General features: G+C 39.3%; 1 protein-coding gene across 1 annotated transcript; it reads left to right on the top strand.

Moving 5' to 3' along the window:
* Positions 1 to 1688: 1688 nt before the first annotated feature.
* On the top strand, positions 1689 to 24291 carry adcyap1r1b (adenylate cyclase activating polypeptide 1b (pituitary) receptor type I). Its single transcript, XM_034701315.1, has 13 exons — positions 1689 to 1824; positions 6210 to 6312; positions 8502 to 8615; positions 8899 to 9002; positions 9100 to 9197; positions 13568 to 13700; positions 13811 to 13964; positions 14057 to 14117; positions 14199 to 14268; positions 14508 to 14599; positions 15717 to 15846; positions 16570 to 16611; positions 18580 to 24291. Exons 1-13 carry the CDS (start codon positions 1768 to 1770, stop codon positions 18766 to 18768), a joined length of 1347 nt encoding a protein of 448 aa, XP_034557206.1. The 5' UTR covers positions 1689 to 1767; the 3' UTR covers positions 18769 to 24291.
* The last annotated feature ends 970 nt before the right edge of the window (positions 24292 to 25261 follow it).

Genomic DNA, 25261 nt, shown 5'->3' with positions numbered 1-25261 from the left:
CCAGCTCAGATCCAAACTCAGCAGCTCTCAGCTGTTACTCTTGACAACGGCGGGAGGAGGGAGGGGCTTGTTGCTGGCAGAGATTCTGTGTAGTAGAGATGCCAAGCTGTCGAGCCCTCCCTGTGGGACGGGGCCGAGTGCTCAGTCTTGCTCAGTCCTGATACTTGGCTTCACTCGTGCAAAGCCTCAGGGCCTGCAGAGTCAGGCTGCATCCATGAGGACACACAGATTTATGCACATGGACTCCTCGCAGACACGCAACATGACATGTTTGAATACATATTCAGACATTGTATTGATAGGGCGATTATATTTATATGATTGCTGCTAACACTTATTTCTTGAGACATAAAGAAATGCATAGTAAATGCAGATTTTTTTGTAATTTGAAATTATTTTTCAGTTTAATGCTGTGTGAAAATCATGAGGGGAAAACTATATGTATTTAAAATCCCTATCCTCCAAAAATTCAAGCTTGAAAGTTATGTCTAAAAATCACAGAAAGTGTCCAAATTGCAAAGACAAAATGTTAAAAAATAATTTCTTATTTTTTTATTTGGGGCTTTTATGTTTGTATTGAGAGAAATAGCACCTTAGATAAAGTAGGAAACTGGAAGGAGAGATATATGTGGTAAAGGGCAGCAGGCTCTGGGATGTGCACTTTTGATCACAGGGCCAAACCAGTGCCAGTGCCAGTGCTCAGTTGTCTTTGTAAAACGTGCTGTATATCATATTTGTCCAGCTGACAGATATCATGAAGATATCTAACACACTTTTTTGAAAGATTTCTATCAAATTTGTTGAAAACATCTGTTGGCCAAAAAACAAACTCAGCCAACTTTTTCCAGATTGTCCAGAGTGATGTCTCTTTAATTTGCACATATCTAAGTTAGGATTAACCAGGCCCATTCAAGCTGTGCTGGCATGGTGTGAGTGTTTTTCCACAGCCAAGCATGGCAACGTCAGAGGATGTGTTTACTCTGATGACGTGTTGGAGGTGTGAAGCCTGTCACTAGGAGCTGACTCTGGCTCTCTGCTTTATCTCCCTACAATATTTTAGACTCATGTACTGAACAAGGTTGCCAAGCACACCTCCTCTTCATACCTCCTCATCATGTTGTGATCGTAAAACCACTTACATTCATAACTCCACATAAATCATGTGTGGGGCATGTTTTGAATTTAGTACAGACAATGAGAAACCTGGTTATTGCATGTTTATGACTGTGTGGCGGCTAAGGGTTCCGTTTTATGGCATGTTTTGTTCTCTATTTTAAAAATGACCTGAGTAATGTCTTCAGAGCAGAAACACAGCTATATGCTGATGATGCTGTCATCTATACACATGTGCCCTCTGTGGAGAGAGCTTCAGACAAAGCTCAGTGGGACACTATAGTCTCTCTGTGCCTTCAAGCAGCACCCTGTTACTCTGCTGTTAGCCAAGTCCTGACCTAAATACATTAAAGAGAGACACTGATTTAATGCATCACATGTTTACTTTAAGGCAAACTCAGGTCCTAATGGGGCTTCTTTAAACATTTTCTGTCGTTTAAATCACTAAGTGCTTTCCAATTTGGGTCTGCTTCATACAGACACTCAAAGAAAGCTTATTCAAATGTTCTATTTGCATCCTGGTGACATCCTGCACACACCTGTCTCTTAATACCTCACTCTTTCTGTGGTTTCCAGGTCCCGAGGTGAGCTGAAGTCCTGTTGTGTCCGCCTGTAAGAGCTCCGTGTTTTAAGGACACGCCCAAGAAACACAAAATGTCTGCTGCTACCGTCAACCCGCTGACCCTCCCTGTCCTCATCCTCTTATCCTTGGTAAGACAACTTAAATTTTTAAAGTTTGGCACCTTGTAAGAATAAAATGTCTTATCTACGTTCAGTTTCTGTATGACCATACTTACTCACAGCTGATTGATCCATGTGCAAAACAGACTCAGCAACAAGTGGAGATTCACGTGAATATATTCAGCAAACAGGAGTCGAGGTCTGATTTTACGCACTTGTACTCTCATTCACAGTTAGAGTAACCATATGGAGTGTCTGCATCAATAATTCATTGATCAGTGTGTGGCAGGAACGACGGCTCAGTGTGCAGTCTGATCATCTATTCATTTTTGATTCAACGTCATTCCTGTCTATTAAAATCTGTGATGAAGAAGAAGAAGATGACTTTGTCTTCTTCTCAGGCACAATCAGGAAAAAGAGCCCTGAAGTCTGGGAATCAGACTTTGGCTCTGTTTTCACTGTGCAAGAGTTGACTGCTGGCCAACCAATTTGACCCAAACCAGTGGCGCGACTCAAAAATCAAGTCCAGATCAGTTTCAGTTCACAAGAAATCCCTGCGTGGATGGTTGGATTCTCCATGGCAGGAGTCAGCTCGTTGACAAGAGGAGGGCTCAATTGTCCTTCTTGTATTGAAGGAGAGTTCTCTATGTGTCTTCTACTGCAGATAAATGAGAGGCTGCTTGCGGTGCTCTTTTGCAGGTGTGTTCAAGGACCCTAAAGGAAGATAGGACAGAAGAAAACTGTCTATTTTCCAAACCAGCATGATGCCAGATACTTAGGTGGGGGGGGGGGGGGGGGGGGGACTACCCTTGGATGCAACAGAAATCACATGAGAAGCAGGGAGGAGTGGTTTCCAATGTCTTGAGCTCATGGGGGACTCCTGGGGTTCCGTGCAGCAAAATGTCATAACTGGGAGTTGCACCAGTGATGACGACTAAAGCCTCTGTATACGGGGTCCTTGCTTGAAGCGCTAAGCCAACAGAAGCCCCCGGATGGAGAATCTCGGTTTTCCCATTCATGATCTTATCAAGGTCGGTGACATAGATCTGACTGCGCACTGGAGAGTATCAGTAATAAGGGAAAAAATGAATGAAGCTGTGAGAGAAGTAACAGTTGGTACAAATGAATCACTGGCTGCAAACATGAAAGTGATGCCAGATATGTCAGTCTGTGGCTTAAAACCAGCTCCATTATTTGATGTCTATAATGGAAGGACATGCTCTGTAAGGTTACATTGCAGCCGTTACATCCCACTCTTTAGCCATCAGCTGAAGCACATCCAGAACTTTTTGTCACTACTTTCTAGATGTTTGTGTAAAACTAAAGCCAGGGTTTGAGGATTCCAGAAGGGGGTGTGTTTGTTTTAAATATTGTGACTCGACACCCACATGCACGCCCACTCTCGTACTGAGCTGCAGACCACTCTGTATGAACACAGTGTGACCTAATTAGACATATATTGGATATTTAGAGCAGACTGATATGTTATAATTAGTCACAGGAGGTTACACTGCAGAGAAACAAACAGAAGCACAGAGGTAGGTTTTTAAACTTTAGGAGACTTTGATCTCCTGATACTTTGAACATACATAATTTTAACAAACCTGTTGACTGCCATTAAAGTGCAGACAAACTTAATGTGCATAAATGATTAATGTCCACTGCCAGTACTTAATGTAAAACAATGAAAACCTTACAATAAGGACGTGAGAGTGAGGATAAGGAGTGGAGAGCTGACTACGACATACAACTCTTGAAGTTGGTGCTCCAGGTTCAAATCACATCTTCAACATACAGTATATTCAACTTTGTCCTGCTAAACTCATTGTGATCTTTTTTTACTGATTTTTGATATTGACTCTAGACAAAAATCATTCTCTTTCCTAAAATGTCAGGTGTTTCCACTCAGTTGACCTGCTTTGACCTTTCCTTAGCTGTGTGTGGGCGAGAACAGAGGTGTTTGAGCCTTTAATGTACTTCAAATTAGCTTCAGGTAACTTTCTACTGAACTTTTGAGGTGTTTGATGTCGGAAATATCTGCAACATAAAAATGTAACAAATTATATTTAATCCATGACATGTGCAGTTTATGGATTCTGAGAATACTGCAGAGACTGCGAATCACACTTTTACTGATCCGGGGAAATATTCAAGGACAAAGATCTATCAAATTGGGAAAACATAGGAAGGAAGACCCAAGTGCAGATTTAAACTTTTTTTTTTCAAGTTATATTTTTTGGCCTTTTTGCCTTTATTTGATAGGTCAGCTGAAGAGAGACAGGAAATTTGGGGAGTAGAGAGCGGGGGAGGACATGCAGGAAATGGTCGACCGGCCGGGAATTCAACTGGCGACTGCGACTAGGACTGTAGCCTCTGTATGTGGGGCACTTGGACCGCTAGGCCACCAGCACCCCTGCATTTTAGAAATTAAATGTTTTATTTAACAAAAGAACAAAGGGTCAAACAAAACTTACTGAAATGTCTATGAAGCTAAAAAGTCCAAAATAAAACACAAGGAAAGCAACACACAGAACACAGGAGTGATGTGCAATGATCAAACACAAAGCAGGAGAAAGAGAAACTAAATACACAGAGTAATCAACACAGGTATGGAACACAGGACACAGGTGAAACTAATGAGTGCAATCAAAAAAGAAGGGAAACACACAAGGGCAGGAAGTAAAACTAAAACTGGTAGCACAGGGATACAGAACTACAAAATAAAACAGAAAACACAATAGACTAGACTAAGAAACACAAGAAAATACATAAGATGCAATACGAGATATGGATCACTGAACACAAGGAAGACGTAGGATAACTAATGACACAGAATAAACTTGGGGGGGGGGGGGGTACTAAGGCATGAAAGAAGGGAATCTACAAAATGAAACATGAACAAAGAAGGAAAATCCGAACCCAAACAAGATCAGCTCATGAAAAGGTCTACAAGCTGTAACACTGCCAAAAATGTTATAGACAAAGATGAGGACAAATTTCAAATCTAGTCAATGTTTCTTTAAAAAGGTAACTAAATGCTACAAAATAATTCCCACTCATTCATAATATGAAAGCATCATTAATGCTTTTCAACCCCAATCCGGGAGAAAAAATGCTCTTTTTCTGGTGTGCCTTGTTAAATCAACTGACACTTTTTTGGTCTGCCTTTGGTCCCTTTTCTTTTGCTGGTTGAAAAGCGTTTTGTTTTTTTTTATTCTGAAAACAGTTAGCCGCTGTAGGAGACAAGATTTTATGTGAGTGCTTAGACAGGACAGGTTAAACACATTTGAGGACATGAAGGTGGAAACAATGAGCTGAAAGACACTAAAGCCCTTTTCATATTGTCAGTTCAAGGTGTGAAATGTAATCCCCCTGTTTCGTCTTGCCTTCGATATAAATGTCACAGAAACATGACGGTGTGACAAAGTCAGTCCACCTCCGGGCAATGATCGTAGGAAGAAACGGAGTTGTTATAGAAGTGAGATGAGATCACAGAGTTCCCTATCGATGTATTACTTTAATCAACCCTTCATTTTACTGCAGACAGGATGGACACCCACAGATTTATGTAGTTTACATGCACATGTAAACCCAAAAATATTACAACCTGTGTCCAACAAGTGGTTTAAGATGAATCTGTGTTGAAATACTGTAAGAAACTGGTCCAACAATTTATAAGAAGCTCTGCAGAAACGGTGCTATCCCTGCCGAGCGTGATTCATATACTTGTTTCCCCAAACTCCCGTGTCTCCATCACTCCGGTAAATCCTCACAGCATGAATCCCTGTTGAGTGTCATTGACGTCAGAGAATAAACACTCTACTGCTCCTCTGCTGCACCTCGTAAAGCTGTGACGCGTCGTCTCCTAGCCTGACGCCAACGCACAGACACGAATGTCTTCTAAGCAGACCCCCAGCCCGAGTCCCCGCGTCAGCCCCACTTTGTGAGGCTGTCAGAGGGGGCATGAAAAAGACTTCTCTGGACTTGACCTCTGTTTGTGGAGTCGCAGCTCTGGGACGCTGGCTGTCAGTGTGATCTCAAACACTCCTCTCTGTGTGTCGGGTTTCTTAACAGATGGGGGTAATGCCTGGCACGGTCCGGTGTGAAAAGTGCAAGTGTGAAAGCTTTTCCTGCCTTGTTTTCTTGAGATTAGCGCCCCTCCTCTGGGTCAGTGAATATGGGGAGAGAGGCAGCAGTTCTGAGACTTGTTTGTTTAATTGGTGGAGTGTTTAAACAGATCCTGAAGCTGAGACCTCTCCCACAATGTGGCACAAACCGCATGCTGAAACTAATGAAGCAAAATATTTCTATTTTACCTTTGGGTCCTCTCTCTCTTCTCTGATGCAATCTTCAGACACTTCTCCCTCTCTCCCTGTGCTGTGTGTGTGACTCTGTTTGTTTGTGTTGTTTTCCAGGTTTTCAGCCAACAGGTCGCCTCAAACTGTGTAACCAAACGGGAGCAGGAGAAATGCATGGAGATGATCGCCTCGGACGATCCTGGGAATGATCCAGAGTTTGGTAAGTTTGTGCGAGTTTGTTTGTTTGTTCAGCCTTTAATCCCTTCTCCTCATACTAATCACTATTTCGTTGATTTTGTAACAATCTCCAACACAGGCTCAATAAAATAAAAATAATAAATGCAGAGATTAACAGCAAGAATATCTTAAGTGCCTCCACATTAATTAGAAGATTCTACTTGACTCTGCTCAGTTCATTAGACTTTGCAGTTATACTGAGCTTTTTTTCTTAACCAAAACAGGGCCTGCAAAGATTTTCAGGAAGCAAAAAAATGCATTACTGTTTCCTTTCTCCCTGCAGAGAGAGTGAGGGATGAAGGCTTTAAATGGAATCATCTCAATATGATGACCATATTAATTAAAGCTGATAGATGAGACAGTGACTGATTTGTGCCTGTCTGTCTGCCTGATTCCATTATGGATGAAGAGAACATATGACTGAAGCCTTGTTCACACTTGCACCACACTCCTGAGTATTTCTGACATCTGGATGAGGAGCATGTGCAAACGTAAATAGCCAAATGTGTTCACTCTAAGCTGTTTTTTTCCTGTTAGCACCTCAGCACAAACTCAGGAGCAGGTAACAGTGTGGAACATACATCAGAAGTGAGTGGGTGGGATGATGGTGTTCACACTGAGCAGAGTTTCAGTTAGCAGGGTTACGTTTTTTTTATCCTTGTGTTTGTATTGCAGGAACATTTTGCATGCCATAGTAATATTAATCTGGGGGAACTCAACATTCAGAAGTTTCCTCTACCTCTTCCTGTGTGCTCTACCCTGGAGTTCCCCATATCTAAATTAAACAAAGCTGTATTCACACATGTACTAAACTGCTGGAAAAGTATTGAAATTTCCAAGGTGGACTGCATGTGTGACTGCAAACAGCACATTTTCACCCTGACCTTTTCTGGAATTTTCCTGCCTGTCCCCTCGGTAATTAGTCAAGCTGATTAGAGAAAGCCGCAGGGAGTAGTACAGTAAATCCACTATGAGTGTCATGCAGCTTGTGCTAAATGAAAAGTGACATTTAATAAGATGAATAAAAACATTCAAGATTGAAGAGGGAGAATGATAGCAAAGTTGTTTACACATCAGTTAATTTCTTGTATTGATTCAAATTCAGAAACTGTCATCATTGCTTAGATCTCTGTTGCATTGTCCTGCAGTGTGCTTTTATGTCACATCCTGCCTCCTGAGACACCACGGACAACTTCAAGACTGAACAACATTTTTGTCTGAGCAATTTTGGAACCTTTCTGGGGCAGAGTTCCTGAAGGTTTTCAGAACTTTTCAGGAGTGCGTTTGTGAAAGAGGCGAGAGTTGTTCATGCCTGAAAGAGCCTTTAGAGAGAGGCTCTGTGCCATTGTTTCTTCTTCACCCTGTTTTGAAGTCTTTATGATTTGGAGTGACCCCCCCAAAAATGAGACTACAAGGCACCAAGATATCCTCTGCATCATAAGAGTGTGGCAATGAAACAGAAACAAAGTACAAAACCTGAAAAATATAATATCTAGTAGACCTTATTTCTTCTTTTTCTGTGGTGTTTATAGAAGCACATGATACATCCAGAGGGAGAGTGTTTCTGGACTGACCTCTTTTGGTTAAAAACGGGGCATAAAGTGGGACAGGAGTCAGCACATACTGCTCAGTCAAATCTTACTCTTGCATGCTGTGGCTTTTCCCACCCCTTCTAAATCACAACAACTGAGCAGGTCTTTGTCAATGACTCCTGAATCATCATTCAGACTTCCTGTGAAATTGAAAGTCTTCTTAGTGTCTCAAGTTTTCTGACAAAAATGCTTTTATGAAATGTGTTTGAAATAAAAGGTGTTGCAACAACAACCTGAGGACAGGTTGATATTTAAAGCCCCTGTGAGGAGTTTTGAATGGGTTTCACAGTGAGTGACACGTTTGACCGCTCAGAGAAAGCAGGATGGTATTTTTTGTCAGAAAATACTATCTCACCAAGTACAGGACAAGATCAGATGAAAGTCAGCAAAACAATCAGCTATAACTTCCTCACAGCAGCTTTAAAGAAAAACATAACAAGGGATGATTTGATTTGTTTTCTATCAAAATGAGACGAAGAAAAGACGCAGATGTGATACTATGAGAACTTAAAGGATGCTGTTTTCAAAAATGATTTTAATAAGTTGCATTGAATCATTTGTCCACCCTTCCTTTCTTCAGGTTGCCCGTGGATGTGGGACAACCTGACGTGTTGGCAGCCTGCCAGGCTCGGCGAGGTGGTCGAAGTCAACTGTCCCGAACTCTTCTCTCAATTTATAAGTGAAGAAGACTTCGGTATGCTGTTTTTAAGTCTGTTGCTAGAATTTAAGAACAACATGTTTTAATAAGCCATTGCTAAGGACATCTTGGGAAAGCTTGACTCTTTTTTTGTCCTCATATAGAGCTTTTTGATGATCAATACTTTTGCACAATTTTGTTAAAATTCTCTTTTGCTGCCAACTGCCCATGATAAATAAGTAGTTTCATACTGTACAGGCAGTAATGGTCATGCCAGGCTGATTTTAGCCTTTAAATAAGCAGATTTCCCCCAGTCACTTTGAGTGTTCTGTGTCCACAGAGCTGGGGAAGGTGAGTCGTAACTGCACTGAGTTTGGCTGGTCAGAAACCTTCCCTCATTACATCGACGCCTGCCTGTATGAGGAGGGAAACAGCAGCCATACGGTCAGTATGCCACTGTGTCTGAAGCTGTGTGTATAATATTTAAAGATCCAATGAGACATTTTCTGAACATAACACTACTTTTTTCTTTTTTTTTCAGGACATGTACTATGTGTCAGTGAAGGCTCTGTACACCGTGGGCTACAGCACATCACTGGTCTCCCTCACTATGGCCATGGTCATCCTGTGCAGGTTCAGGTGAGACATTAAGAGGCCGTCAATGACTCTGAATAAGAAGTAATATAGCCGCTGTGATGTCGCATATTTTTGTGGGCTATCTTTTCGGAATATTTTGGAATGAGCTGACATAACCAGCAGACTCACCTGTCACTCAAAGCAGCCACACCCTAAATTATGAAAAACTTAAAGCCTTTGTATAGAGCGGAAAAGTAATCTGTTGATACCAAAATCTGTCTGCAGATATGTCGGACTCTGCAATAAATTAGTTTACTATACAGCCAAATAGGGATTGACTCACTTTTTGAGCCAGCCTCAAGTGGACACTTAGGGAACTGCAATTTTTGGCACTTGTGCTTTGGCTTCCTTTTTTAGCTCAGAATGTGCCGCCTGGTTGTGAATGCTGGAGCTGCAGTAGAGAGAGAAGTGATGGGAAAGATCAGGTCTATCACGCAGAGTTAAAATTCTGCAGACAGTGTTGCATCTCTTGAAGGGTTTCAAATCTTACACAGGTGTACAATAAAAAAGTGAGGACAAAAAAGTTCCATTCAGATTGCTAAAAATTATATTATAGGCCTAAGATTTGCCACCATACGGAAGTTTTCAGTCAAAGTCATATTTTTTTAGTACTACCTTTACTGCTGCTATTACAAGCATTAATGCTAAAACCAGGATGCTACTAATAATTGTGCTGATACTCCTGTACTTTTGTAATCGCATTTGCAGCACTTTAAATTGAAGTCATTATCCGTGTATAGAGATAAATAATGTCCTCACCACCTCCCCACTGTGCAAAATTGATGCCAAAGTAACCCTGTGACTGGCGCCAGCATGTTGCATATTTGGAGACAGACTGTGAGCATTAGGGATCCGCTGGTGAAGCTGCAGTATTGACGTCACACTACTACTGCCAACCAAAACACTCATTTAACTTACCATTAAAATGTCCAAGCTCTCTCAGCCCAGACTACAGTATAGCAGACCCTTATATTGATTTGAAGCAGACACTCATGGGTTACGTTACGTTTTCTCTCAGCACTGCCGTGGGGCCTCATTTGTCAACAGAGCCACCAATCATGGAGTTAAACTTCTATTAACTCAATCAAACTCAGAAAAATGAACTCTTCTTCATAATAAAGAATAAATGTAGCAGAATCTGATGAACTTCCACAATTGCCCGCCATAACTGCAAAGGTGTCTCCATAAAACATCTGCATGTCTGAATGCAAGCTGTCCTATCAGTGAACAATGAGTGGTGATACTTTTCAAAAAGGTAGACTCACTGATAGCACAGATGACGAGATGTCCTTGTTCTTGGAAAGGGGAGTAAGAACATTATAATCATTAATAATTTCGTCTCCCTCTGTGTGACAAGTACAAGGCATTCTGTTGTTCATTACCAGGTGATTCAAGGAATGATCTCATGTGCGACGTCCCTCTCATAAGCCAGCATTATCAAATAAGGGATTTATGTAATCATTTTAGACCAGCCACTTTAGCAAAGAATACATTTGCATATTTGCAGATGCAACTAGTCTGTGATGATTGAATGCAGCTGTTCACTGATTAACCTAATGAGCCAGTATTAATCAGAATCAGAACCAGAAATAGGGGGGGATTAAGTTATTACCAAGTGGCAACCTCCAGTCTAAAAATATGACTCCAATGCGGAAGTGTTAAAAACTGCAGTTCGTCGAGGATCCGCTTGAGGCTGGCTCCGGAAGTATCGGAAGTCACGTACACATGTGAAAAAGACGATCTTTACAGCAGAAATAAACATCAGAATCAGAATCAGAATCAGCTTTATTCGCCAAGTATGCTTGAACACACAAGGAATTTGACTTTGGTAAACTGTGCTCTCTTTGTACAAGGCATAAGAATAGGAATAAGAATAAGAACTACAATAAAAAATAAAATGAAAATATAATAACAATAACCTTAGCTATAAATACAAAGAAACAACAAATAGCTTGACTAATATGTACAGGCTAAAATAATATGATAAAGTGCAGTGGTGAGTTGCAGAGGTAGTTTTACATTATAAAATAGAAGTTAAATAATACAAAAAATAGAAATATGGAATTCTGCTTGAGAATTGTTGCATATCTGATAAGAAACTGTTCTTATGGCGGGTTGTTTTGGCGCACAGTGATCTGTAGCGCCTGCCGGAGGGGAGGAGTTTTTATACATATACATTTATAAAACATTTTTATAAAGATAAAAATAAAGATAATTTATAAAGATTATAAATTAGTAAAAAAGACGAGTGTAGTCTGGAAAGCTCATTTCTCGATCGGCACACACTGTGAGGGGGGTGAATTTTTTTCTAACAAGGCTATTTCGAAGATATTGAGATTATGAGTCTTCCAATGAGAGGCACAGCGGACTGCGGGAACACTGCAGCTGTTGGCTAGGAGGCTCAAAGCCCGCCTCTATACGTCACAATCACTCGACAGCAGCAATATGGCTGCCGCCTCCGACTGGCCTCAAAACAGCTCTTCAGAAACAGATGTGTGACGTCATGGATACCACATCCATATTTTATAGAGTCTATGGTTATTACAGAATGCTCTTATACACAGTATGAAAAAAGTCAAAATATTAATAGAAAGAAGGAATAAAATAAGATATTAAGCATAACAATGTGCAGCACTGCATCATGAACATGTGGTCCATGGTCATGTTTTTTCTCTATTTCTTCCTCATGTAGCCAGGCTGTTATCATAGTGTCATGTTATCATGTCCAAAATAAATCTGAATAATGTAAAGATAAAAAGATTATAATAATAACAATGATAAAAATAATAACAAAAATAATAATAATAACAATACTAATAATAATAATAACAACAACAACAATAATAATAATAATAACAATAATAATAATAATAATAATAATAATAATAATAATAATAATAATAATAATAATAATAACAATAATAATAATAATAACAACAATAATAATAATAATAATAATAATAATAATAATAATAATAATAATAATAATAATAATAATAATACATTTTATTCATAAAAGCACTTTAAAAGTTTCTCTAACACACTTTACAGGAAAATAAATTATACAATAGAAAAGCAAGGGAAAACAAAGCACCAAAACAAAAAACAAAACAAAAAAAAACAAACAAAAATCAATCAATTATAGGTTCAAACCCTTCTAGAGTTCTAGAGGGTGGGGTCAGCGACAGAGAAGGCCCTGTCCCCCCAGGGTCGGTGCTTGGGTTTGGTGAGAGGGGTGAGGAGGTTGGCATTGGTGGAGCGGAGGTTGCAGGAGGGATTGTATGGCTGCAGAAGGTCGGTAAGGTGGGAGGGAGCTAGGTTATGGAGGGCTTTGTAAATAAAAAAGAAAGCATGTTTTAGAGAAAATGTACTGCAGGCAGTTAGTAGGGGGGGGGGGGGGTTCCAAATGTTTTGGTTTCACTTTTGGCCATCATGCCATCCATCTCTAAGACAGTCTTTGACAGTTTAATGCACTTCTTTTTTTTTGCTACTTATTGACTCTTATTAATACTACTGCTGACTGCTTGTATTGCTATAGTTAAAACCACTAGTACTACAACTGTTACCAGTACTACTACAGCACCACTTACATGATCAAACCTACCACTGATTGAGCATAAGAAGTCAACCTCGGCCTACAGCACATCAGGTGCTTTTAACACCATCTGATAACATCTATGCATCCAATTGACAAATAGAAAAATGTGTGTTCTATTTAAACTGCTTCAGGCTGTCTTCTCTAGCTGCTAACCCTGTAAACTGCTTTGTAACCAGCCTCAACCCCAGCTCCTCCTTTTCTGCTGTGTCTGATTTTAACATTGTCATGTGTATTGTCACTGATGCTCGCCCCGTGGGTCTTTGCTGCTGCTCTCCCTGCCTTGGCTTTTCATGTATGCATCTGAAAGAGAAGGGAGGTGTGCTTTCTCCACTTTAGGCTTTGGCATTCCACATAGGCACATGGAAGGGCAGGTAGCTCCCAGAACAGAGCCATACTGCCAAATATGACTTATTGCATGCAGATAATTAATTATTTTGATGTGAGTGGTCCTGATTGAATCTCAGCTATTATTGCCACTATTCTTTCTATTACAACTGCTGCTACCGCTACAATTCAAACCCTCCTATTACTGCCACCACAGAAATCATCCCAAACTCACATCTGCCTGTACTATCATCACTTCTGCTGCTGCTGCTAAGTAACTGATACTAATACTGCAGTGTGTAAACTAATAATTAACATGAGGAAGGATTAAAAGCGTTGGAGGTGTTAATGAATGACTAGGAACATTACAAACATGTCACAGTATTCTTGCTTTTCTCCAGTAAATGATCACATGATGCTCAGTCTGTTCATGTCCGTATGTTCCACACAGGAAGCTGCACTGTACCAGGAACTTCATCCACATGAACCTATTTGTGTCCTTCATCCTGAGAGCTATTTCTGTCTTCATCAAAGATGGTGTACTGTACGCCAAAGAGGACAGCGAGCACTGCTTTATACATACTGTGAGTAACACCAACACGCCCACACTGCTCTCTCACTCTCCACAGATTTTCTATTTTTGTTTCAGTTTTCTTTCTCTTCTCACCTTTTCCCTTCTTTCCTCTCCTTGAAGCTGGAGTGTCGAGCCGTGATGATATTCTTCCATTACTGCGTCCTCTCCAACTACTTCTGGCTCTTCATCGAGGGTCTGTACCTCTTCACTTTACTGGTGGAGACCTTCTTCCCCGAGAAGAGATACTTCTACTGGTACATCATCATCGGCTGGGGTGAGATGATGACCTCACACACTAGATTTCACGTTTTTGTGAATGATTTGTATCATGATATCATGTTCTCTTTATAATTTTCATCACAACAGGAGCCCCCACATTGTGTGTGACCATCTGGGCAGTGTTGAGGCTCCACTTTGATGATATAGGGTGAGTTATAAGGAGCAGATGTGACGCTTATGTTGAAGGTGGGTGGATCAGGAGCTGAATGTGGTGCTCTTGTTCTCTCAGATGTTGGGACATGAACGACAACGCTGCCATCTGGTGGGTGATCAAGGGACCTGTGCTGGCTTCAATTATGGTATGCTATTACTCTGTTTGATTATTTGCCTAACAAGCCATCTAAGTCCAAAGTTTTGAGCGACACATACAGGAGAATTAATTTAGAAAATAAAACTAGTATCTTGTAGGTAGTCCAATTTCTGAGTCCACATTTTACAGTTCTTTTGAAGGAGCCATTTGAATATTTGAAATGACCCCTTCACTGGAAACTATAAAATAAATTGTTATCTGAACAAATTCCTTTTTTTTTTTTAACAGGTCAACTTTGTGCTCTTCATCGGCATCATCATCATCCTCGTCCAGAAGTTACAGTCTCCAGACATCGGCGGAAATGAATCCAGTATTTACCTGTGAGTTATTTTACGATTCACACCTGACAATAAACCGTAAAACATGTTTTGATGACAGAAATTATTTCAATGAGACCTTAACCTTCTACATACTTAAAGGTGACATATCATGCAAAATCCACTTTTTAATGGTTCTCTACCTGAAATATGTTTCCCTGGCATGTCTACAAACCCCCCGAGAATGAAAAAAAATCCATTCTGCCCCTGTTTTGATTTCTCCACCTTTCTGTAAATGTGTGTGAAACGAGCCGTTTCAGACTTCCGTGTTTTTGTTACGTCACAACAATATCCGGTCTGTCACGGAGGTCAGAACTCGGAGCTTGTTCAGCCCATAGACTGTATAAAATAATACTGAACCCCTCCTCTGTTTTTCATTACCTGCACACATGTGTGCTAACAAGGAGCTTAGGAGGGAGGCATGCTAGTTGTAGGCTGTCTTGATAAACACAAAGGTCGGTTTTACTCCCCACGTCTGCAGATTTGAAGATCTAGTGGATGATTTTTATTTGTCATGGAAAAGTGCTAGCGCTAATTAGCATAGCCACATAGCTAAATGTCGTAGCTGTAGCTGTGTACCAAGACACACGTCGACATACTCACAAATAAAACAACAAGAAACACAAAATCTGTGACCAATCCTTCAGAAAGGTCCTGATTAAATTAAGAATATACACAAGTATTATCAAAAGTAAAAGCATTAAATGCAGTGAACTTTCCCTCTTAACTGGTCTGTTATTTTATTATTCTATCTTCATGTTAAAGCAGCATTTAACTGTCATAGTTGGTTGAGGTTAAGCTCATTTCGAATGAAAATTGCAACTTGGTCTGGCTGTGTTAGAAGTAGAGGGAGTTGTTCACCAATTGTTATTATTGTTAAGAATTTAAAATAATTCAAGTTATAAGCAGCAATTCTTCATTTGTCTGGAAGCATGAACTATTTTCACATTTAAAGAATTTGAATGATTAGCAGAGGAAGTGTTGCTGAATTAGACAGGATGTTGTTTTACCTTTTTGTACTGATTTTAATGAGGACACACTTACTGTGCTCCTGTCTTCTTGTTAATAATTCTGTGTCGGTACATGTGTGTGTTTGTGTGTGTACCCATATGCTCTGCAGGAGGTTGGCCCGCTCCACTCTGCTCTTGATTCCTCTGTTTGGGATCCATTATACCGTGTTCGCTTTCTCCCCTGAGAACGTCAGCAAGAGAGAGCGTCTGGTGTTTGAGCTCGGCCTTGGATCCTTCCAGGTGACTGTTCTGCCGTCATGGTTTGGATTTAAAAAAGAACAGTTTACGTAAACACAGGGAAAAAAAGTTACAATGACAGCCAGAGAACAAAGTAGGACATAAGCAGAACTGTAAAGTAGAGTTGTTGATTGAAATACAGCCTATAAGGTTTTAAATCTGACCTGAGTTACTGGATGTCAATTCTTCTTGGGTCAGTTTAAGCATTTTCAACCCTGGGTCTTTTCCTACATACAGTATTTTAGCATTTAATTGACTGATATGACTCAAAGTTGATGGATAATGGACTAAGAGGGCTTCAAAACCTTAACAAGCACAGCTGTATCTTGTGTTCTGCTGCCTTAATAAGACAATTCAATTATTTATTGTATTTGGGTGTTACAGAAATGTTATGGTGGAGCCAAACTTTCCATTTTTAACACCAACATGGAACAATTTCTTTAAAGTTTGTAGCTTTGGAACCCTAAAATTTCAGTCAGACAACATGTTTCAAGTATTTTTTGCAGCAGGCCATAGTATGTGTCCAGCATCCAGGCCCATCACTCCTCACAGATTTATTCTACATGAAGGCATCTGAGGAGTGATGAGACAATGTTTTAAACCTCACATTTGGAGCCTGATGTATGATCAGTTGTATCAGCACAGTGAATCTTTAAACAGCAGTCTCACTTTCACAGACAGAAAGTATGTTTATGTCTCATGTTTGGACTGTCTGTGTCTCCTCAGGGCTTTGTGGTGGCCGTCCTCTACTGCTTCCTGAACGGAGAGGTAAACATCCTTTAAATCAGTCGCTGACACTTTTATAGCAGTTTCACAAGCAAGGAGCACACCATCAATGGGATCAAATTTGACAATCGTTTATTAATTTATTGGAGAAGTTATTCTGAATTTGATGTATAAGTTCTTACTGATGATTAAGAGGAAAGAGAGAAACAGGAAACCCAATGGGAAAAGTGAGAATGAGTGCTGGAAGAGGTGTGGTCCTGCTCCTGAAACTTTGCTACATGGCATCACTTTATGAACTCACATGTTGCATATCTGATCAGTTAGAGTTTTTTAAAGAAAATCACTTGAATTACTGCTTTAAATAGGATCTTTATTTTTGTGTTTTTATTTGTCAAGAAAATCCCTCAGATATAAAAAAAAAAACAACAACTCCTACACGCTTTTATTTTTGAAGTTGTTGGAAATTTATCAAGAACACATTTTGGGTCGCTGTTCACCACAAAGAGAAAGAGACAATCTTACATAATTAAATGAGTTGAATCACAAACATGAGGCTGTCAGATCAAAATCCAGATTGATGTCACAGAGTGAATACATCAAGAAACAAAATATTATAATGTTCCTACAGGCTAAAATACAAATACATGGATACCATGTTTCAAATGCTGTTAATAGCACCAAGAATAGCACATCATTTGCACCCGCTATCTGCTCTGAGCAAAAACAACCATCAAGTTTTGCTGCACTGTTCAGTTTGCTCTTGTTTCGTGTCTGATTGTGGAGCAATTAGCAATTAGCAGTTTAACCCTCCTGTTATGTTGTGGGTCAAATTGACCCTTTTTAAAGTCCATTTTAGGCAATATGTGCCTTCTAAACTAGCTAGATAAGCATACAAATCTGGGCAGCATGTGACAGAAGAGGTGTCTCGTGTTAATTTATCAACATCACTTCATGAAAAGAAACAAAATCAAAATGTAAAATAAAATAAACAAAAATCTAAGTCATGTAAAACTATTGTATTTATATTTAGGTATTTCTATTATACATTAAAAAAAGTTTTAACATGAATTTTCATGAAAAACGAGCAAGTTGTTCTCATGATCCATGAACCATGATCTGTGAGAAGTAAAGAACACCATTGCACTAAATATTGATTTAAATGGTTAGTAATGGAGTTGATAAGGAGATTTTAAAAAAAAGTTTATTGGGATTTTTTTGGGTTCTGACACTTGGATAATTGAATATGCTTAGGGTCAAATTGACCCAGGAACATTATTGCTGTTACAAAGAAACAAACATAACAGGAGGGTTAAAAGTTTTAGAAATTTGGAAATTTAAAAAGATTTAAAGTCAAAAATTATAACGGAGATTATATTCATTTTTATTTGCATATATGTTTATGAAAACACAATATTTACATGTTCTGATTTTGTATATTTTTCATATCGCTATAAGTATCGCAGAAAGAAAACATATTGCAATATCCCTTTTTTTTTTCATATTGTGCAGCCCTTCTCTGTAGTGAGCTTCTTAGTAAATTTCCCACAACAGTTAAAGATAACAAACTGTAAGAATGCAGAAGTTATTTTTGTCTGGGCCTATGGTTTTACCTGACAGGTCCACCTACACATATACCAAAGGCCTATTGTTCAAAACAAACATTTAGAAATGTTATTGTACAGATTATTGTACACTAAATGATTTTTTTTGAAAAAAAGTAATTGTTGTAAAAAATGTGCAGAAAATCAGCAGTACCATTTGTGTTTCCATTATTTTAGTACCACTTAACCTCTGTTTGAAACACTACGTACAGTTTAATTTGGTGTTGGAGACGTAAAATGTGGCAAATCTTCCTATTAAGAAAGTTCTGTTTGAAATTTAATATGAGTAAAAATCTAAGACAGTGAGCCTTGAATGCAGCACAGAGTTAGAGTGAGGCTGAGGGACAGTGAGCTTGTCTCTTTCCAGCAAGGTCCATTAATAATGACCTTGTGAAGTATATCCCTCAAGGTGCAATCGGAGATCAAGAGGAAATGGCGCAGCTGGACGGTGAACAGGTACTTTGCTGTGGACCTGAAGCACCGGCATCCTTCGCTGGCGAGCAGTGGGGTGAACGGGGGCACACAGCTGTCCATCCTCAGCAAGAGCAGCTCGCAGATCCGCATGTCCAGCTTGCAGGCGGAGACCCCGGCCACCTGAGCTCCACCGCTGGGGACGCAGCGTCAGGAACAGTCGATGACAAAGCTGCTACCTCTGGACTGGATGCCGCCAAACCTGCCACGCCCACCCTCCTGCCCATGACCAGCCTCAACAATCCGTTTCTCAACCCCTACCCAAATCCATACCCAGACGACACCGTGATGGAAACACAGCTCAACTCCACCGACCCAGAGCAGCCTCTGGTCTGACTGGATTCACCCACAACCAAACCTGAAAGTCAGCTGCCAAATAATGAATCTCCTCATGTCATGACCTTTGACCTGGATCAGGCACAGCATGAGAAAAACTCTGTCCTCCTGTCCTGCAGCCTTTCTTGTTCTTCAAAGGGCATGATAATGTAAATCTAAAGTGTCATCGGGCTGTCACCAGTTTTCTCTGTATATATTGTGTTAGTGTTTGAAACTGTCTGGTGCTACAGGATTTGCTGCTGTAAAGCACAGAGGAACCAGTTTACTGCAGCTGCTCCACAGTCTGTGCCCTCTCATGGTGATCATTCCAGTCTGTCTGAGGAAGGTTTTTTAACATTTTCTTCTCCAGTTTCCCTCTCAAAACATATTTCAGTCAGTACCTATTGATATTTTTATTCCTCTTTAAACAAAGAAATCACAGCTGCCATACAATTTAAAGTACGACACAACACTGGGCCATGTAAATATCATAAAAGAGGGGCACTTGTGACATCAGGTTTAATGTTGTGTGGCTCTCAAAGGGCTGAAAAGTGGCTATGAACTTCAACTGAAAATCTGTATCATAAACTGAGATTGAAGGCTAATATTGAAAAGCATTAATTGGAAAGACAGGGCATGTTGAATTATGGGAAATGTAGTTTCAAGTGTTGTTTTTTTGCCATAATATGCTTGATTCTCAGATCAGTGTTAAAGAGTTCAAGAAAAATCTCCTAAAAAGAAAGGGTTTGTTGCATCATGGGAAATGTAGTGTCCAGGGTTTTTGACGTTGGTGATGTCATCATGATGTCACCAGGGTTATTTAAGGTTAGATGAGGAATCTTTAAATGTGAATCTGTGGCCTGAACTAAGATGGAAGGCTACAGATGTTCATAATGAGGCTCCTTCTTCGAGGAATGGTGTGTTGAATTATGGAAAATGTAGTATTTTAAGCAGTTATATTGTTCACTCTTAGATCAGTGTCATAACATTTCTTGATAAATCTGTGACATAATCTACGTCTGGAGGCGGACAGATGTTCATAAGGAGGAGAGAAATGGCCTGTTGCATCATGGGAGATGTAGTGTCCAGTTTATTTTTTTGGCTATAGTTTATAAGATTTGGGGTTCTGCTGCTAAATTCTGATAGTCCCCCATCAGAGTTCAAATTCACGATCAATCCAATGTTATTGAGGAGCAGCTGGAACATTGTGGACGCTGACGTTGCTGTTTTCATCGCCCAAACTTTCTGAACCTGTTGAGCGCTGAAGAAGTCAGCAGAAGTACAACAAGAGACTGGTTGTCAAAGCTCAGTTTTTTCTCCAAACTGGGCGATTGTCCTTTTACTGTGTGACCTGTGACTGCTCTAAAACAATATAGTGGGTGTTTGAAGACGAAGGAATGTGTAGGAGGAGATTAATCCATTCAGTATTTATGGGAAGGACTTATTTTCTATTGTTATGTGAAATGCCAAAAAACAGAAAAAATGTTACCAGGGTAATATGACGACTAAGAGGGTCTTTACTAGATGTTAGCACAGTGCTGAGGTTTGCTGACTACAACCACAAACACAAGCCTCATTTGAATCTCAGCACTGAAACAAGAGAAGCGGAAGAAGAAGAGGACATCTTTTGGAGATCAGTGTGTCCGTGGTTTTAAAAACAGCCGTTCGTACAGAAAATGTCAATTATAATGGACTCATGGCTAAAGTATCGTGAGTTCAACTGCTTGCATGAAACTGCAGTTTTTGTCCATGTATTTTATTTGTGCAAATTTAGTGTTTATTACAGTTTTTTTTTTTTATCTTGAACTTTCAGTGTCTATGAGGCTGCTGTGGAGGCAACAGGCTGTGATACTGATTCTCTTTTTAAAGCCGAGCCTCTTCACCAGCCTCCTGCAGGATGTTTTAACACTGAACAGGTGGAAGTGAGGCGTTAGCAACATCAAAACACTTCACCGTTTTTGGGATAAAAAGTCCTGACCAGTGTCTGAAATACGACCATATGAACAATCCGTCGAGGGCTTCTTGTCATGTGAACTCCTCCACCTCGGGGTACCTGTCTTTCTGCAGTTTCTGTCACTGTTTGCTATTTCTCTTTCTGCTTTCAAACAAGCACATTAAGATGGATGTTACTTTCAGAAAGGGATGTTAACTCGGGGGTAATCCTCTCATTCCAAAGACAAATTAATCAACTCCACTGAGTTTTGCACGGACGTATTTCTGTTTGCAAAGGCTGAGCTAGCTTTGCAACCGATGTCACTGCAGATTTTTCCCTCTGACTCCCAACGTACTTTGTGTCTCAAAAAGTGCCTTTAAGCACAAAACAACTATTTTGACTTCTGTTGATTCTTTCAGAGAAAAAAGAGATTTGTCTTTTTTGAGTTTTAAACAAAACTGCAAAGTAAAGAAAAGGGTTGAACAAAGTGCTTTTATGATGCTCGAGACTAAATCAGTGTTGAAACCTGGAGGCCTTCAAAGTACTTTATCTTGTCTTTGCTAAAGACGAGCAAAACATACGACAGATTAGTGTTTTTCAATAACGCAGTGCTACAGTATATTTACGCAGTATGTCAATGTACAGTATACTTTATTACATGCACACAAGAATACATTTGTTTTTTTATTATTTTAGCAACACATCTTTGATTTACCCCAACAGCAGAGAAACGAAAAATTACCCGACTGTGACAAATCTTATTTACCTGAACTACATTATACTTTTTAAAAATGATAGGCCTACATATTCAAAATATTCTGCAACAGCTGATATCAAATATGACTGAATTTCTAGTTTCTGTACAAACAAGTGTTGGCAAAGAACAAATGTCAAAAACAAGTCTGTGCAGAAAAGAGTCAATCAGTCAACCCGACTTCTTGTGTTACTTTAATGTAACACAAGATGCTGTGCATAAACAAAACATACGATTAAATTCATATTTAATGAATCCCCCACTTCCTACATTTCAATTAAGGTAAAACAAAACAAAAACAGGTTATAAATAGAAGACTTGATGAAAAACAAGAGCTAATGAACTGATAAATCTCAGAAACAACAACAAATGAGAACAAATATTTGCTGTTTTTCTGAATACATATTATTTATGGCTGATAACAGACACGTACATACAACTCTGTTCAGTATTTTTATTGTAATAAAATCACTGTTCACTTTTCCTTGTTAAATTCTCTCCCATATTAGCTGTTAGAAGTTGCAAAAACAAACATCTTTTTGGTCATTTGCAGGTTAAAAGACAAGTATGGAGTTCCAAAACAGACAAAAGAGTGACTTTATTTTGAAATAATATAAAATAATAGTAAAAATAAAACATTTTTTAAGTGATTGGAAGCAAGGAATATAAATTAGCTTTTGCGCAACTGGAGGTTAAAAATGAAATTTCACAACGTTTATTCATTAATTATCGCATTAAATCACCAAATTATCATGAACAATGAAGAGTAAGACTAACTGTGTCTCCACCAATGGATTGAAAATTAGCTACATTTAAAAAGAAAATTGAACCAAAATTCAAAAATTGGAACCCTTTTTAAATTAAAATGTAATGGTTTGAGATGCTCTGAAATAATAAGCACCTAGTTATGAAAACTACCCTGAGAAACCTCCAAGCCTCTCTCTTTTCAAACTGTCAAAATGCCTTAACAACACTTGATTTTGAAACGGGTCTGAGTTTATGAGGGCTAACATGAGCACGCTGTGATAATGAGGGCATTTTATTTGAAAAGAGGGCGCTTTGCAGATTTCTGAGCTACTTTTGTGTAAATAGTCTGAGATTTTCAGAGGTTAAATGAGACTGTAACGTCATTATTGAGTTTACAAAACTGTCACTGAATCACAAGTGTTAATTCCCCCCAAAAGGCCAGACTTTAACCTCTACAATGGTAGCTGAGCTCCAAACCTTGGGTAAAACTGGGGTAAATTTGGTGAAAAAGTGAGTTTTTTTGTGTCTGGATTTCAAATAAATATCACTTTATTTTATTTCAATTCAGAAACATAGAAGGATTAACCTTTACAGGTTTAAAAATAAGTGCTTTTCAGTGAATTTTGTCTCTCTGTGCTCTAAATATTTGTATTTCTTTGACCTGCAAACGACCAAACTCATCCTACCTGGTAGTCCAGACCTTGTAAGGGCAAAGAGAGAAATTAAGGGCTGACCGGAAACTGTCTCGTCCTGTTGCTCTACTGTGTTTGTTTTCAGTGTGAGCTGAAATAATAAGAGTGCAGATCCAACAGCAGCCATAGGGGGGCCCTGTTTCATCATGTGATGTTTGGGGAAAGGGCTGGACAATCACCACCTCTTGCTCTGGTTCAGTTGAATGTTTAGACGAGCTCATTTCAGACATTATGACAATCTCACCTATTATTTGTTATAATTTGATGTATTTATATGATCTCCTTTGGTGTTGGTGTGGGAGTTGGAGCCTTATATTGCCAGTACTATGTTGATGTCAGACAAAGATGTTGCTATAATTATGAAATCATTCATTTGAATCTGTTGTTTTTGAACTATGATGTAGTTAGTTGAAGTGTTTGAGAGGTGTGTAGCAAACCTTTGTGATAAATAAACTGCAGTTTAAATGTGCGAGACAGAACCAAGCTGCCAACGTCGTACCTTGTAAATGGAGTTTTTCTGTGGTTCATGGTGAATATCTGTAATTTGAAACTTTTGCGCTGTGACTTTTCTCTTGTTTTAAATAGTGGTTGTGTTTGCTAAAGTGTACAGCCTCCTGTAATGCCTCTGTACTCTGATGGGCTGATGCATGCATCATTACGGGGAGTCTGACCTGTTTTTGTTTCTTAAATCCGCTGTAATGACTGGATGAGGTGATTAACAAGCTAGGAGCAGGATATTGGGTTTCAACTGTGAAGAAACTGTAGCTCCAGTCCCATCAGGACCCACTGAATACTTTTCCTTTGAATGTTTCAGACATGAGGAAAAGTAAAGTGCCATAAAAACTGCTGATTTTCCTGTTTTTTGCTGATTTTTCCTGCAAAGCATGACAATAAAATGTTTTTCTTTTAGGCTTTTTGATGGTGGTTTTCTTTTTGGTAAGCTTCTTTGTACTGACTGCCTGTTCCAATCAGTTAGAGGTACAAAAAATACACCTCTTTGTTTATATATACAGGACTGGGCAGTTTGTGTCCTGATGGCTGAATGTAACTTTGCTGTGAGCCTGCTTCTGTCTGCTCATGAGCTCTTTCTCATTTGATCTCTCTGCACAGTGCTGCACAGTTTTTTCTTGTTTGATGTGCACATTAGAAGGTTTTTTTTTGTACATTATGGAAGTATCAACAATAAATGTTTTTAACTTGTTGGCTCAATGCTTTTGTGTGTGGTTTATAGTCACAAGTCTCACAGGGATGAGATCTTTGTTCTTCTGTTTTTGTTGTTAATCTAATGAAAAGACCAAAACCAGCAAAGTGTTTCTATATATTTTGTTCTTGATATATCTATAGTGTATATTAATCTTTAAAAAGAGATTTCATTCCCATTAAATAACTCAGCAATAAAAAAAAAAGAGGCGTCAGAAGGTGTTGGGCATTGGCGGGTCAAGACTATAGACTGTATAAATAATGGACGTAGTATTGGTGACGTCACCAATCTGTCCCTGAGCGCTGTTTTGAAGCCAGTCAACAGGGGCAGCCATATTGGAAATGTGGAACTCAACCAGGCAGAGTGTGATGTAAAGAGGTGGGGTTTGAGCCTCCTAGCCAACAGCTATGGTTTCCCGCCTGTCAGTCAAGTCAGTCATGTCCTTATATGGGCAAAAACTCGTAATCTTAATATCTTCTGAACAGTTGCGTTAGAAAAAATTCACCTCCCGTACGGTGTGTGTGCTGATAATGAAATTAGCTACGTAGAGCCAAGCTGTTTTTTGTACCAGGCTGTAAACATGTTTATTAACGCTGCAAAGATCGTCTTTTTTTTATTGGTGTGTATGTGGTTTCCAGTGTTTCTGCAGCCAGCCTCAAGAGGATTCTCGATGAATTGCAGTTTATAACACTTCCGCATGGGCTTCGTAGTTTGAGACCGAAGGTTGCTGCTTGGTCAAGACCTTTTTGGGGCACTGACTCATGCAGGGGTGGCATGAAGTATGCGTCACACACATTAATGAATATCATATTTTAACCTTTTCTGTATCCAACCATTATATCTACTATAAATGCAAACATTTGGGAATCAAATTTATTCAAAATTCCTGTCAACAAATTTTTTACTTAAAAAGTTACACAATAGAGTAGCAACTTTAAAAATCATACGTGCTTTATTCTTCAAGGGTGCCCAAAGCAC

The sequence above is a fragment of the Notolabrus celidotus genome, chromosome 2, assembly GCF_009762535.1.
Source record: "Notolabrus celidotus isolate fNotCel1 chromosome 2, fNotCel1.pri, whole genome shotgun sequence".
Lineage (NCBI taxonomy): Eukaryota > Metazoa > Chordata > Actinopteri > Labriformes > Labridae > Notolabrus > Notolabrus celidotus.
This window is presented reverse-complemented; position numbering and strand designations above follow the sequence as displayed.